Raw genomic sequence first — 15,081 nt, forward strand, 5'->3', positions numbered from 1 at the left:
GCATTAACTTTTTTAAAATGTAAAAATGAGAAACAAATAGAAACACGAAAACCTTATTTTACTTATTTTTCCTCAATTAAATATTTGTTTGCTTTGTAAAATATATTGCGAGAAGGAATTTTTGATTATTCAAATGGCATATACATTAAGTTCTAACTTAAATCTATAAATTCGTTTTTGCATCATTACAGATTTACAGGAACTAACTAGCATACTTTTTTCTATGTAATCTTTTTCAAACTCAAAACATCTTTGTAGCATTCAAAAAATTTTTTTAAAAATGCTTCAGAACTTTAAGAACGCTATAATTTTCCAACTTGCTTATTTTTTTGCAATAAAGATGTCGATCATGTTACATTTGAAAATATCGTTGAATTGAATTGCAAGACTCATTTTTGTCGGTTAATTGATATCTCTATATGTATATATATATGATGAAAATAAGGAAATTAATTTAAATATATAAATTTCTGTTTTTAATTATTTTATTTTAATACGAACAAAGTATTATCATAAATTCATAACAAATTATAATATGGTATCGTTTTTTACATTTCTTTTTGCTTATAATGTTATTGCCTAAAATAAAAAAAAAAACTAAAATAAACTTAGGAGGGATCGTTGCTTTCATCGAATAAATTTAAAATTCAATTCATTCTATTGAAAAATCACATTCCAATATCCAAATTCTATAAAAATTTTTCATGTAATCAATTTTGATACATTTGTATTAATATCCCCAATATTTATTTTAGTTAAGTGAATAAAAATAATTTTTCGTGTTTGATAAAGTTTTATACAAAACTTCTCGATAAATTTTATATTTTACACGCAAATATTGTCTAATTTGGTATTAAAACATTTATATCTACAATTCAAAGGAAAATAATTGATGTTTTTTCGACAAAAGATATTTTTTTTAAAATTAGAATTTTTAATTTATTTTGCTAATTGCTTCATTCTATTAAGTGCACTGCCAGCTTTAAACCAACCAATTTGTAAGTCGTTTAATGTGTGATTTAACTTAATTGTTTCTTTTGAACCATCAGCGTGTTTCAATTCACAGTCTACTGGTTTTCCTGGTGCCAAAGCCTTTAAGTTTAACAATGAAATTTTATCAGTTGGTTGAATCTAAAACAAAAATAAAAGATTATAGTTAGCAATATAATTCAATATAATTATAATATAGATTATACATATTATAAATTCAATTTATTTCAATATTGCAAAATACTCCATTCAATTTTTTAAAATAATGCAAATGAAAATAAGAAAATATGTAATTATAAAATGAATTTATAAAGACTTTTCAAGTGGTTCAGTTAAATTTATTAGACTTTGGAATAGGCAAGTATGAGTTAATTAATTTTGATTTATTTTAAGTTGCTTTTTAAAAGAGATATAATTTAAAAAAAAAATTCATTTATTAACTGCAAGTAAATTTTAAGTTTTGTCGTTGAAGATTCCTATATAGTTTGAGAACCGGAATCTTTTGCTATTTTTTTTTATATGCTGAAGAATCCATTTAAGATTAAGATTCGGAATATTTTTCTAAACACTTTTTCTATCGTTTAAATAAATGGGTTTTAGATTTCTTTTTGCATCCCGTTTTTACTTACGACTAAAGTAATTTTTTTAATTAAAAAATATTTCTTGAATATAACGAACCTTATCATAATCTGCAGGATTAGCAAAAGTTAAAGGTAACAAGCCTTGTTTTTTGAGGTTAGTTTCATGAATACGAGCAAACGATTTGGTAATAATAGCGCGGCCTCCTAAATGACGTGGTTCCAAAGCGGCATGCTCACGGGATGAGCCTTCACCGTAATTTTCATCACCAACAGCTACCCATTTAATTCCTTTTGCCTTATAATGACGTGCTACTTCCGGTACAGCCCCCCAGGAACCTGTGTCTTGATTTTTAATTTTGTTTAGTTCACCATTTTCAGCATTCGTTGCTGTTATAAACATATTATTTGAAATATTATCTAAATGTCCACGATATTTCAACCATGGTCCAGCTGCAGAAATGTGATCAGTAGTGCATTTTCCTTTTACCTTAATGAGAATGGTCATATCAGTTAAATCTTTACCATCCCAAACATCAAATGGTTCAAGAAGTTGTAAACGTTGACTTTTAGGGTCAACATTTACTTTCAGTTTGCTACCATCCTAAAATATTTTATAAAAACGCATTAAATTTATTTTAAAAATGAAGAAATTGAATTTTACAGATGGTGGAGCTTCATAGGTGTCCATTCCAGGATCAAATCCTTTAGATGGTAGTTCATCACCAAAGGGTGGTGTTAATTTGAATTTTTTGCCATCAGATCCTGTCAATTCATCAGTCAATGGATTGAAGTCAAGACGACCGACAATGGATAAGGCTGTTGTCAATTCGGGGCTTAAATTAGGACATCTATTAGTATTTGTATTATAAATCATTAGGTTTACCTACCTAGTTACGAAACAATGGGTTGCGGGATTTGCATCGTTACGTCCAGTGAAATTTCTGTTGTAAGATGTGACAATGGTATTCTTTTCACCTTTTTTAACGTCCTTTCTGTCCCATTGACCAATGCATGGACCACAGGCATTTGCGAGTACAGTACCTCCGAATTTGGTCAAAATATCGGCATAACCATCACGAGTAATTGTTGCACGAACTTGTTCAGAACCAGGAGTAACATTAAATGGAATTTTTGCTTTAAGTCCATGGCTTAAAGCTTCTTTGGCAATATTAGCGCTGCGGCCCATATCTTCATAAGATGAATTTGTACATGAACCAATTAGACCGACTCTTATATCCATTGGATAACCATTTTTCTTAGCATTTTCACCTAATTTGCTAATAGGATGAGCTAAATCTGGTGTAAATGGACCGTTTACGTGAGGCTCCAATGTATCTAAGTTGATTTCAATTAATTGATCGTATTCGCAACCTTTATCGGCTGTAAATAATTTTTCTTTGAACTTCATAGCTTCAGCGGCTATGTCACCACGTTTAGTTGACTTCAAAAATGATTCCATTCTTGAATTGTAAGGGAAAGTCGATGTCGTAGCACCAATTTCAGCACCCATATTACAAATAGTAGCCATACCGGTGCAAGAGATTGAATCGACACCCTTGCCATGATATTCTATAATAGCTCCAGTACCACCTTTAACTGTTAAGATGTCTGCTACTTTCAAAATGACATCTTTCGGTGAAGTCCAACCACTGATTTTACCAGTCAAATGTACACCGATGACTTTTGGGCATTTTAATTCCCATGGTATATTTGCCATTACATCAACGGCATCAGCACCACCAACACCGATACATAAACAACCTAGACCACCACCATTTGGGGTGTGTGAATCAGTACCAATCATCAATAAGCCTGGGAAAGCATAATTTTCCAAAATAATTTGATGGATGATACCACTTCCAGGTTTCCAGAATCCTAAACCATATTTAGCGCATGCTGATGCTAAGAATTCGTATACTTCAGAATTAATATCTTTAGCACGAGCTAAATCTTTTTCTCCGCCAACTTGAGCTTCAATTAAGTGATCACAGTGAACAGTTGATGGAACAGCAACTCGAGGAAGTCCAGATGAAATAAATTGCAAGAGAGCCATCTGAGCAGTTGCATCTTGCATAGCTACACGATCAGGTCTTAAACGTAAATATGAAGTACCACGAGTGATGTCTTGCTTATCAGGTTCATCCAAATGTGAATACAAGATTTTCTCTGATAAGGTAAGTGGGCGATTTAAACGCTTGCGGACAACTTCTAAGACCTGAGTTAACTTATCATATGGTAACATAGCATCTTTGTCGAATTTTGACATTGCAACTTTGCTAGCGACAGCCATGGAAGCATGGAAATTACGTTGTTGCATGTCCAAAACATATTTGGTTGTGGGCTTATTGACCTAAGAAAAAAATATATTTTATGATGTTGTGTAATTTTTTTTTTTGTAATTCTTATTAAGATTTCCTGCATTTATTTCTTATCAATTAAAAATCTTCTTGACACAATCGCATAATAAAGACCTTATACTATCTAACATATCAATCAGAAAGCTCAATTGAAAGTTAAAAAATTTTCAAATTAAATAATTTTTACTAAGCATTACTTTGAGATTGAGTTTATGTACAATACAATATTAAGCTATTTAGAGTAAAAAAGAATTAAAAACTACGTTTTAAATTTTGTAACACTTAGAACAATCATCGAAGATTTAGACAATGAGAAATTTTTTTTGGATTTATTCATTGTGTACGTTATCATGTTATGTAAATATCTAGTATAAATTTTATTTATAAACTTGAAATTTTTTTGCAACAAAATAAGATATTCATCTGTTGATAAGGTAGATATAGAATTGTATACGTTCTTAGTGTAGGTATATTTTGAAATGATTGCGTAATAATCAATATACGATTTTGCTCTACTTTTACTGCAATTTTTGGAAAAATTTATGTCCATAATTTATATTTTCTTTTTAAAAACAATTTCCATAATTATTTTACCAAAGATTAACTGTTACACCGCTTTAAAATTTCTTAACAAGTTCATTCAGTTTTCAGAATTTTTTTTTCGAGAACGATTAGATAACACTTGAATAGTGGTTGGCTTTGAGGTTAACTTTTTAAAAAAAATATCTAAAAAATAGTAAAAATAACACGTTAGATTCATATTTTATAAAAACATAAGCACAATAATTAAGTTAAATATTATTTTCTTAATTTTCGCTATTTTCTTTTTGGTTTAAACTGTATGTCTAACTAATTTTCCGGATTGAGCAAAAATATTCAATAAACTTACATATCGTAATAATCGAACTGATGCCATTATTAAAACTTAAATTTTTGTTGTTATTGAAGCTATTAATAATAATTATTTTCTTTATTTTAAATTTTTTTTTTAACTTCCCAAAAAAAACCAAATCTTCAAACCTTCTCGGAATGGAAGATTTAATGATCTACGTTATCTCAACGTAACTCCTCTGTCAATGACAGCTTTTGGTGAACTATGACATTTAGAATTAAATTGAGTTGTCGTTTAATTTTATTTAATTTCGGAGTAGAATAAATCATTATTGACACAGAATATTTGATGTAGTATAGGTTGAACAAAGCTTGTAGTCAAGATAAACGAAATTCGGAATACAGAAAAAAAGAAAGCTGCAAACAATGTTTACAACTTGACTGCATATTAAGTATATTCAAATTTTAAATGATTAACTTACTACAATACTTATATATCAAAAGAATAATATGGTTATTGTATGAATATGTACTTTAAATCTTTAAATTCAGTACACAATATTATAGCAAACTCTGGTTTAGTACAAGCATTTTAATATAGCAAAATAAACATCACTTGCTAACAAACATGACCATCGTAACTACAACCAAAAATATTATCATCTACTGATGAAAAGCGAAGGGATTGAGAAAGGGGAAGAAAAAATTAATATTGGTACATAATATTAATTTGATAATAATAAGTAAATTAAAAAATTACTCGGCTTAAACCAAACGTATTTAAAAAATTATTTTACAGTCAGTTATACTAATTATTTTGATTTCAGACATTAAAGTCACAATTACTTAATTTATTCAATACCACTTTTACACTATTTCTTAATATAAGCATCTAGCTTCTCTTTGAAACTCATTGTTTATTCGGCAATTTATTTCTTTATAATGAATTTTTTAATTCCAGGGCTATAACCGCAGATAAGTTTTATAAACGAAATTTACAATATTTAAAATCATTAACTTTTCAGCAATTAACGCTTCATATTTCTATAATATTATATTAATTCCGTAGCAGTATTAAGTCTTCCCAGAGATTTTTGGTATTAAAACAAATTTGTAAAATTAACACAAAACGATTTTTTTTGTAGCCACGGTATGAAAAGAAATAAAAAAACAAATCTCTTGTTTTATATTGTGAATGAGTTTTTGTATATTCTAAAATAAACTAATAAAATTTAACTGAAATAAAAGCGCATATTTAACCAAAAAGTTGTAGGCAAAACGGATTTTATTTTATGAGCACGCATATTTTCTTTTTTATATATGTAACTATGAAAAATCTAAGCAGTCCATTTTAGACACCGTGTGTCTTGATGTGTTCCTAGACATCGAATCGAGCAATATCTTGTACCACAAGCTGTGCAAGTATAATTTGAAAAATCTCCACAAACTGCGCAAAAATGCCGGGGAGGTAAATTTGATGGTGAAGCTTGGGCGCTAAAATAATTGGGAGCTTCTGGTCTGTAAATTTTTTCTTCTTCTAAAAGTTGGATAAAATTTTTCCTATATTTTGCTTTATAGTAATCAGCTCCCTTCCTTTTTGTCTTTTTTGAACGATTATTTTCCAAGTTATCATAAAATTTAGGCAGCTTTTTGGACATTACCAGATCGGCATGTGGATCTTCATGAAAATTATCTTGTTCTAGGGCTTCTAGAGCCTTACGGGCCCTTCGTTGTCGAGCGAATTCATCCAAGACGCGCTTTTTTTCTGCCTCCTTTATACGATGTGATTCTCTAGCCGACATTTTATTTTTATTACTTATAAATTTATCTTACAATTCCTTTTCGTGAAGCGGAAAGCTAATTTTATCCATTAAATCATCAATTTTTCCTTGAAGTGTTTCAACAATATCTGTCGAAATAAAAAGATGTGATTCGTCTAAGTCTTGAATAATAAATTTTCTTCCTAAAGCAAGAGTTTCGTCCAGGTGAATTAAGAATTGTTTCATAGCAGGATCGCTAGGATGTATAATAAACTTAATAGTTAAATACGAATTAACTCACAGTTTATAAGATTTAGTACCATTCAACTATGACTCCTTTCATTACATTTACCATAATTTTTCTAAATAATATTCCACTTGCATTATTTAAATTATGTAAATAAAATAAATGAAAACTGATTTAGTGAATACCAAATATTATGATTTACGAATTTGAAATGTCAGTTTCAGAGTTTGAATTATGTTTTAATGTCAAAACAAACGATTCTCGAAAATCTCAATGTAAATAACAAGATAGACATTTTGTTACATGTATAGTAGATTTCCTACTTTTAATTTTCCCTAAGATCTTAGTTAATCTATATATGCGCCTTTTGACATTTACAAATTATGCACTTCTTTATCTTCTTTATTTTTTTGTTCTTTTCAATAAAAAATGAATGTATTGGATGTTATATTAAATATCGTATGTTTAGTAAATTAAATAACGTTGGCTATAATATACAAATTTGTTTTCTTTTTTCATCATTTATAGTATTTAATAAAAATATTCGCATAATATAATATGAAAAAAAATTTTAAAGAGGAATTTCCGATGTTTGAAAAACATAAAGCAATTGAAATGATAAGAAAATTATCAAACATGCTGTAAGTTTTGTTATGGATACATACAAGCGAGGTCATGTACATTTTTAAGAGCTAAGTAAGACTAAAATGAATTCAGTAATTAAAACTTATATATCACTTGCAGTGCTTAGCGAAATTTTAACTCGCCGCATAATACATTTCAGTCTATAAAATATCATTGACGTTTACATAAAACATCAAAAACAATGAAATTAATTTTATAGTTATAACAAATTTCTAATTAATTTTATAGTTCTTGATTCCATATATATTTAAGCACTTTATTTTTGACGTCCGCATGTCCCAAATCGTGTTCGTTCAATTTTCAGACGGAAGCATTTTATAAATAACGGTAGCACTGGCAACTTTGTTTTAAAAGTTTCAGTTGAATTGAAAACATCTTTTCGCAAGTTTGCAAAAAGTGAAATCGAAAAAAAACAATTTATTTTTGAATAAGTTCTCTATTTATTCATTTATTAAAATAAATTTTTTAAAGAAGTAAGTATAATAATATTGAGGTACAAATGTCGATTTTTAAAAATTGCTATAGATAGAATAGAATCAGACCATTTATAAAAATATATATTTTAAAGAATGCCGAGAAAACAAATTGTTAAAAAAAGAAACAAGATTTGCCGAATAGACAACTTCGATAGCATGCAAGTGGCAGTTGAAATGCTTTTGGATGAACCCGATGATATAGAAGAAGCCTTTCTCATTATTGTTCCGCCTGAGTTGAACGAATTGACAGACTGCGAAGAAATGGATGAGAATGAGGAAGATTTGTTTATATGTAATATACCGAAAGATATTCCAGGCACGATTGATTTAGAGATAAGAAAAAAGAGTGATGAAGATGACGAAATACGTGAAGATAAAGCATCTACAAATGATCCCAGTGCAAGTCAAAACACTTTTGAAAAAGAACAGCTGTGCAATGTTTATTTGTTCACAGGTAGGTGATAATAATTTATTTTTTATTTATTTCCACATTTTTGATTTCCTTGCAGTAGTAAATGGTATCTTTTTTTGTTTTACATTGCTGAAACCTTCTTGAATTTTTTCAATTGAATAAGAAAAGAAGTTCAAATTATTAAAGAAAGAGCCTTTTAGGAAAATTTTAATAAAGAAGCTCTTTTTTTTTATAGAAAATTTAAACAACGTTTTAAGAAAGATTTCGGAAGCAGATTCAGCATTTATGATTTTTAAAATGATGCTAAGTGATGAAATTTTAGAACATATTTGTGAACAAAGCTTGGTTTATGCACGAGTGACAAATAATGACTCAAACTTTAATATTGATAAAGAGGAATTGGAAGTTTTTATAGCAATCCTACTGTTCTCTGGGTATCTTAAATTACCTGGGGAGAAATATTACTGGTCCTTAGAAGAGAGTATGAGAGTTGACTTGGTAAATCAGGCAATGGATAGGGATCGCTTTTTAACAATAAAAAAATATATTCATTTTGCCGATAATAGAGAGGCGCACCAATCAAGTGATCGAATGTTCAAAATAAGACCGCTCATTAATATTATAAAAAAGAATTTTCAACAATTTGGGGTTTTCCATAAAAGTATATCAATTGATGAATCAATGATAGAATATCATGTAAAACCTCTTATTGGAAAAGATCTACAGGTAGAATATCATAGAAAAGAATTTATAAAATACAAACCAGTGCAATTAGGGTATAAAAATTGGATGATGGCAAGCTCAACCGGCTTCTGTTACGACTTCGATATTTATTCTGGAAGAGATGAAGTTTATCCAAGATCAATTCCTCTACCTGTGAAAGTAGAAATTAACTCTTTGATCGAAATTGAGGACCCAAAAGACCATGTCGATTTTCTAGATGACTTTTTCACAACTCATTCTCTTATGGGTATTCTGGGCGATATGAAGAAAAAAGCGACTGATACGGTTTCTGAAAGTTATATAAAGGGAAAATCTAAAAATGCAGAAACAAAAACTAATGTTGAACAATCACATATTTACATAATAGATAATTCGCGTATTTCTGGAGTAGATAACGTCAATCAGAATGTTAATGCTCATAGAATTACAATGAGAGGCAAAAAGTGGTGGTGGGTAATTTTTACTTATTTGATTGATTTGTGTATGGTAAACGCATGGAAATTAAATTTGCTTCGTAATAATAACTCGATCAAGGTACAATATAACTTCAGACTAGCTGTCATAAAAAAGATTTTACTTGAAGCACAAAGTAAAAATACAAAAAGAAAAAGAAAGCCAAGTATTCCAGAATAGAGACCGAGTTCTAAAACCTATCTTAAGAAGTATGCATTTTTGAAATTTGCTTTTTTTTTATATTTTAAGTTTAAAATAAAGTTGTATTCATTACTGAAATTTGATTTTGTTCTTCTTTTAATGTTTTTACTAGGCACCTATCGAAGTTATTTTCATTTCGAAAACAAACATAAATAAACTTATATTTAAAACAATAAATTATTTTTGAAATAAAAAAATCAACCTTCTCGTACAGTATGTACGTTTTTTCTAAGTCGAAAAATGAAAAAGTTCTATTATACCAACGTTTCAGCTTAATTTTGTTATAATAGGTAGATTGTGTAGATGCCCGTTTCAATACGTTTTCAAATTTAAATAAATAGATGTAATTGATTTTTCATTTTGTATTTTTTGATATCTTTATTTAAATTTTAAATTTACAGTATTTTTTATTTTTTTGTTTTTATAAATAAACTACTTTTCAATATAATATACTTTATTTCAGTAAAAAAAGGAGCAATTAAAGTAATCGAAACAATTATTTAGATTTACAAATTATGCAACTTTATTTTTTTAAATATTATTCTTTATTATTAAATAGAATTTACCAAGTATATTTGAAATTATTTTTAAAAAGTCTCTTAATTCTTAATATCTAAATTAATTCTAATCCAATCTAATTTTCTTCTTTTTTTTTTTTGGTTGTTTATATAATTTTCTTCAACATCTAGTTCTATAATATATATATTTTTTTTATTTTTTCATATTCCTCGTAAATACACACACAATTATTTTATTAAATATAAATTTAACATTATTTTGGCTACTTATAATTAAATGTAAAGTATTTTATCTTAATTTGTAAATATAATTTTCTAATCTAATTGAATTTTTATTTAAAAATAAATATTTTCCATAATAAATAAATATATTTGTATTTATTTTTTTCAAATTAAATAAAATTAATAATTTATTCTATATTTTATTTATTACTTTATTTACGAAAGTCTTTATGCTTACCTATTTACATAATTATATAATTTAAATTAAAATATTAAATAAATTTGAATGATTCGTTTACATATTTTTTAAATATTACTTGAATGTACTCATACGTACATTAATTTCGTTAATTTTTTAAACTTGTTTTTTAATTACAGTTTTTTATATTATATATATAACAGTTTCCACAATATTGCCTGCCTGCATTTGAAATCTTATACAATAAGTAATCTAAATTTTATGCATTAATTTTATTAATTTTTATATTGCAGGTTTATGCATTTAAGAACTTCAGTATAAATTCTTTTATACAAACATACCAAATTTTAATATTTCAATAATATTAACTATATATTTACCTTAAAAATATTTTATTAATTCTTATAAATATATTGAATTTAATTTTAATATTATATAATCCGAATTTTGAAATAACAATTTTAAAATATCTTTCAAGAATATTTTTCCTCTATTTTTTAAATAACAAAACACAAAAGATTTAGTTCTATTTATTTATTATACTTGTGTATTATAGTACTTAATGAGAACAATAACTATTTTTTAAATTAAAAATTAGAATGGCAGACAATTTTTTTACCAGGGTTAAATATTAAAATATTATTTATTCCAACAACTTTCAGTAAAATTTATGTGTGATGTGTTATTGTTATAATATCCATACAGTTTAAAAATTATATGATGACATGTGGTAAGAAAATATGAAAACGAAATTATTAAACTATTTGCAAATGTGATTTGATGCTTCTTTCAATAAGAATATTAAAAATAATCCTTGTAATTCAAATTAAAACAGAGAAGTTATATTTGTTGAATTAAAAAATTATTATCGTTTAAGATAATGGAAAATTATGTTTTATTTTTATTGCAATCTTCAATTATGTTAAATCTGAAAAAAATATTATTTACCCAACCTTAATATTACTCTAAAATAGCATTCGATCTTGATCCAAATAAAAATTAAATTTCTAGTTATAATTAATTCTTTTGTATTATTGAGTCAAAATTAAAATGTTTTGAGGTAAGGAGTTTAAAGAAAAGATTTATTTATTATGAATCATTTTTAAAATTCTTAGCTTAAACAAATATTATTGTAAATATTTTTAATATTGATTTAAGTCTGTCTGCCCTTAAAAAAATTTCACAAAACCAAATAAAACTAAATTAACAAAAAAAATGTTTTTTTTCATTAATCTCAAATATAGAAGGTTCTTTTACTTTGTTTTATTACAAAAGAACAAAAATAAAAAAAACTAATCATATTAGACTAGATTTCAGAATATCTTTATATTTTTTTTTAATAATTCTATTTTTTAATATCTTATTAGTTACACATAATAAATATCTTTAATAGGTAGGTACATCAAAACAGTTGTGTGGGATTATTCATTTATTGTGTTTAATTTTTTTTTTTTTATTTTTTTTCATATTATTTTCTAATCGGTATCTTATTTATTCACTTTTAATAAAACGCATCTGTAATCAACAAGACAAAAAAAAAAAAAGGAAAACAGAAAACTTTTTTTAATTTCTTATTTAGCATTCTTAATTGATTAAGCAAAAAGTTCAAGCAAGACGGAAGAAAAGAGGTTAAGGGAAAACCAAAATGAAATCAGAACAAATTTTAAAATAAGAGAAATTTTTTTATTTTATTAGGGAAGGACAAAGTACTTTATTCAAGCTTAAGTAATTTTCATATGAAATTTCTTCAAACATGAGATTAAGTTTTTTTTTAAAGCCCATAAGCACTCATTTGAATGTATCAATGAAATTAAATTGCAAATTCGATTCATTTATGCGTAAAAGTAGAAACATTGTGGTTTATTAATTTTGTTTCATCTAATGATAAAAATTTAATTAAAGTTTGAAGATTTGTAAACATACATAAATTCTATTGTGGAATTTAATTGTGAAAAAAAAATGAAGCCACCATCCAACTAGAAATTAAAATTTTCTGCTCGCGATAATTTTTTTTTTTGCATGTCATTTTAGGGTAACATACACATAAGCTATTCAAGTGCTAATGTTTATGAGTTTTTAATGAGCTTACATATTAGTTTAATAATATTGTTTCATGTGTAAATACGATCTTGAATTTAATTTTTTTAGCCGCAAAAATATTGTTAAACCATTATGGAATTATAACTCACAAATGTGTTTATTAATGCAGTGTTACTGCAATTTTTGATTTTAAAATGCAATTTGAAATTCATTAATCGAAATACGCATATAAGTATAATCGAATTTGAAAAAATTACATTAATTTATTTGTCAAATTATAGTTTTTCATACAGACTATAATATGTAGAGGGACATAAATGTTTTGTTTTTGGCACGTTCAAATATTATGAAAATTTAAATATTTAATTTTTGAAAAAAAAGAAAAATTAAATTTATATATAAAATTAATATGCAAATTTGTTATGTCAATTTTTTTATAATTAAGGTAAAGGTATATTTATTTTGTTTTTATAATTAATTTTAGTAAGGGTACAATTTTTCCCGAATTTAATCGAAAGTTTCTCTTTATTTTTTCCAATGTATTTTTGTTTTTTCTAAATCAATTTTTGTCTTTTATTTTTTACCGAAATTTTAATTTTTTATGGATTTTTTATTTTAATTTTTTTATGGATTTTAATATTTAAGCAATAATTATATTTTATAGTTAATAAAATATAATTAGCGTTCTTTTTTAAGTAATGATATGTTTTTTTTTTAATGCAATCATTTTTCTATTTTAAAAAGTATTTATGTTTTTTTTTTCTTTGAAATTATTTACAATAATAGAAAAATACTTTTATGTTTTTTTTTATATGCTGATTTAAATTTAATATTTTTTGTTTTTTTTTTTGGTTTTATGGCTAAAAAAATCTTTTTTTTTTTGTCAAATTATTTGAATTTTTTGTTTTCATAAAGGTTTAGTTGTTGTTTTTTTTTTTTTAAATATTTTTTTGTCTTTTCTATATAACTACACAGTCACATATATAGAATTTACATAATATTTTTGCTGGGTTTTGTTTACAATTTTTTTTTTTATTTTAATTGGATTTTAATTTTAATTTTTTTTTTAGAATAAAGCTTATTTGAAGTGAAAATAATACAAATTTACAATTTTTTTTCTTTTTGTAATTTATTTTTATGTTTATTTAAAGTATTATTCGTTTGTAATTTTATTTTAAATATTTTGGTTTTTTCATGTATAGAGAAAGTGTTTTTCCTTAAAAAAAATTGTTTTATTTTTCTTTTAATATTATCGGTACAAAAAGTATTTTTTCGACTTCTAATCATTTTATAGTAGGACGAGGAGGGTATTTAAATTAAATATATTATATTTTTTTTTTGTGGTAAAGTATGAAAAATTAAAGCTTCATACTATTTTATTTACAAATTAAAATTTACTAAATATATTTATAACAAATTATATAATTTAAAATATTGTATTTTTTTTAAGAAAAATTTTTATAACTACCTAAAAAAGAAAACAATATATTTTCTATCATATATTACTCGTATATTATATAAATTTTTACTTTAAAAAAATTTTTTTTTACTAAAAATAAGAAAATTAAAATTTTTATTTGAATATATTTTCTAACTATCTACTTCTTCTAATTTTAATGTAATGTATGTTTTTTTTGTCTTTTTTGTTTCTTAATTTCTTAAATGTATACAAATTTTTGCAAGAAATCTCGTTTCCCTTTATACTTGGGAGATGTGAATATTATATGTATTTTTAAATTAACTATAATTTTGTTGTAATTCTATATTTATATAAAATATTATTTTATTTAAACTACTGATTTATTATGTACTATATAACAAAAAACAAAGAAAAACAAAAAAGACAAACGCAATTTAATTAAGGATGAAAAACATTATGTGTTTGACAAAACTCTTATTGATTATATACACATACTTATATATATACAAAATTTTTATTTGACAAAAATGGCAGTCCGATAATTTTTATTATAAAATTACTAACTAATCAAAAATAATAATTTACATGTACATAATATAGGTTTAATATTTGAGCATTTTAAGAGAATTTAAAATATAAAAGATTGTGCTGTAAGAAACGTTGTTTGTTTTAAAAGTTGAAATATTTTTAGTAGTTTTGAATTGTTTTAGTATATCCAATTTATCTTTTCAATTAAACTGAATTTTTTGTTAACTAATAACAAGTAATATCTTACTTATTTTCAACTCAACCACAGTGATACTTTTCATTCTGTTTACTAACTATATTTAATTTTTGTGTTTGATTTAATTAATTTAATAAAGAGAATTTTGAGGAGGAGGTGGAAGAAAAAAAAATTTAATATTTTTTAAAATAAATTAAATATGGAATTTCTAGACTCAATTAATAGACTCAAACAAACCTATTTGGATGTATATTTTTTGCAACAATTTTAATATAGAAAATT

At 25.1% G+C, this 15,081-nt stretch overlaps 4 protein-coding genes across 4 annotated transcripts; 1 reads left to right on the forward strand and 3 right to left on the reverse strand.

Annotated features, from left to right (window-relative positions):
* Positions 1-459: 459 nt before the first annotated feature.
* On the reverse strand, positions 460-4,989 carry LOC129615017 (probable aconitate hydratase, mitochondrial). Its single transcript, XM_055530058.1, has 5 exons — positions 4,818-4,989; positions 2,459-3,921; positions 2,233-2,404; positions 1,669-2,172; positions 460-1,131 (listed from the first exon to the last, which is right to left on the reverse strand). Exons 1-5 carry the CDS (start codon positions 4,842-4,844, stop codon positions 940-942), a joined length of 2,358 nt encoding a protein of 785 aa, XP_055386033.1. The 5' UTR covers positions 4,845-4,989; the 3' UTR covers positions 460-939.
* Positions 4,990-6,013: 1,024 nt separating this feature from the next.
* Positions 6,014-6,561, reverse strand: LOC129615388 (zinc finger HIT domain-containing protein 1). The gene has a single exon (XM_055530557.1). The coding sequence runs from the start codon at positions 6,559-6,561 to the stop codon at positions 6,097-6,099; it is 465 nt and encodes a 154-aa protein (XP_055386532.1). The 3' UTR covers positions 6,014-6,096.
* Positions 6,562-6,588: 27 nt separating this feature from the next.
* LOC129615389 (general transcription factor IIH subunit 5) lies at positions 6,589-6,978 on the reverse strand. The gene is made up of 2 exons (XM_055530558.1): positions 6,840-6,978; positions 6,589-6,775 (listed from the first exon to the last, which is right to left on the reverse strand). Exons 1-2 carry the CDS (start codon positions 6,872-6,874, stop codon positions 6,589-6,591), a joined length of 222 nt encoding a protein of 73 aa, XP_055386533.1. The 5' UTR covers positions 6,875-6,978.
* Positions 6,979-8,053: 1,075 nt separating this feature from the next.
* Positions 8,054-9,675, forward strand: LOC129615447 (piggyBac transposable element-derived protein 3-like). The gene is made up of 2 exons (XM_055530661.1): positions 8,054-8,341; positions 8,535-9,675. The coding sequence occupies exons 1-2, from the start codon at positions 8,062-8,064 to the stop codon at positions 9,653-9,655; spliced, it is 1,401 nt and encodes a 466-aa protein (XP_055386636.1). The 5' UTR covers positions 8,054-8,061; the 3' UTR covers positions 9,656-9,675.
* The last annotated feature ends 5,406 nt before the right edge of the window (positions 9,676-15,081 follow it).

The sequence above is a fragment of the Condylostylus longicornis genome, unplaced genomic scaffold, assembly GCF_029603195.1.
Source record: "Condylostylus longicornis isolate FDR11 unplaced genomic scaffold, ASM2960319v2 ptg000135l, whole genome shotgun sequence".
NCBI lineage: Eukaryota > Metazoa > Arthropoda > Insecta > Diptera > Dolichopodidae > Condylostylus > Condylostylus longicornis.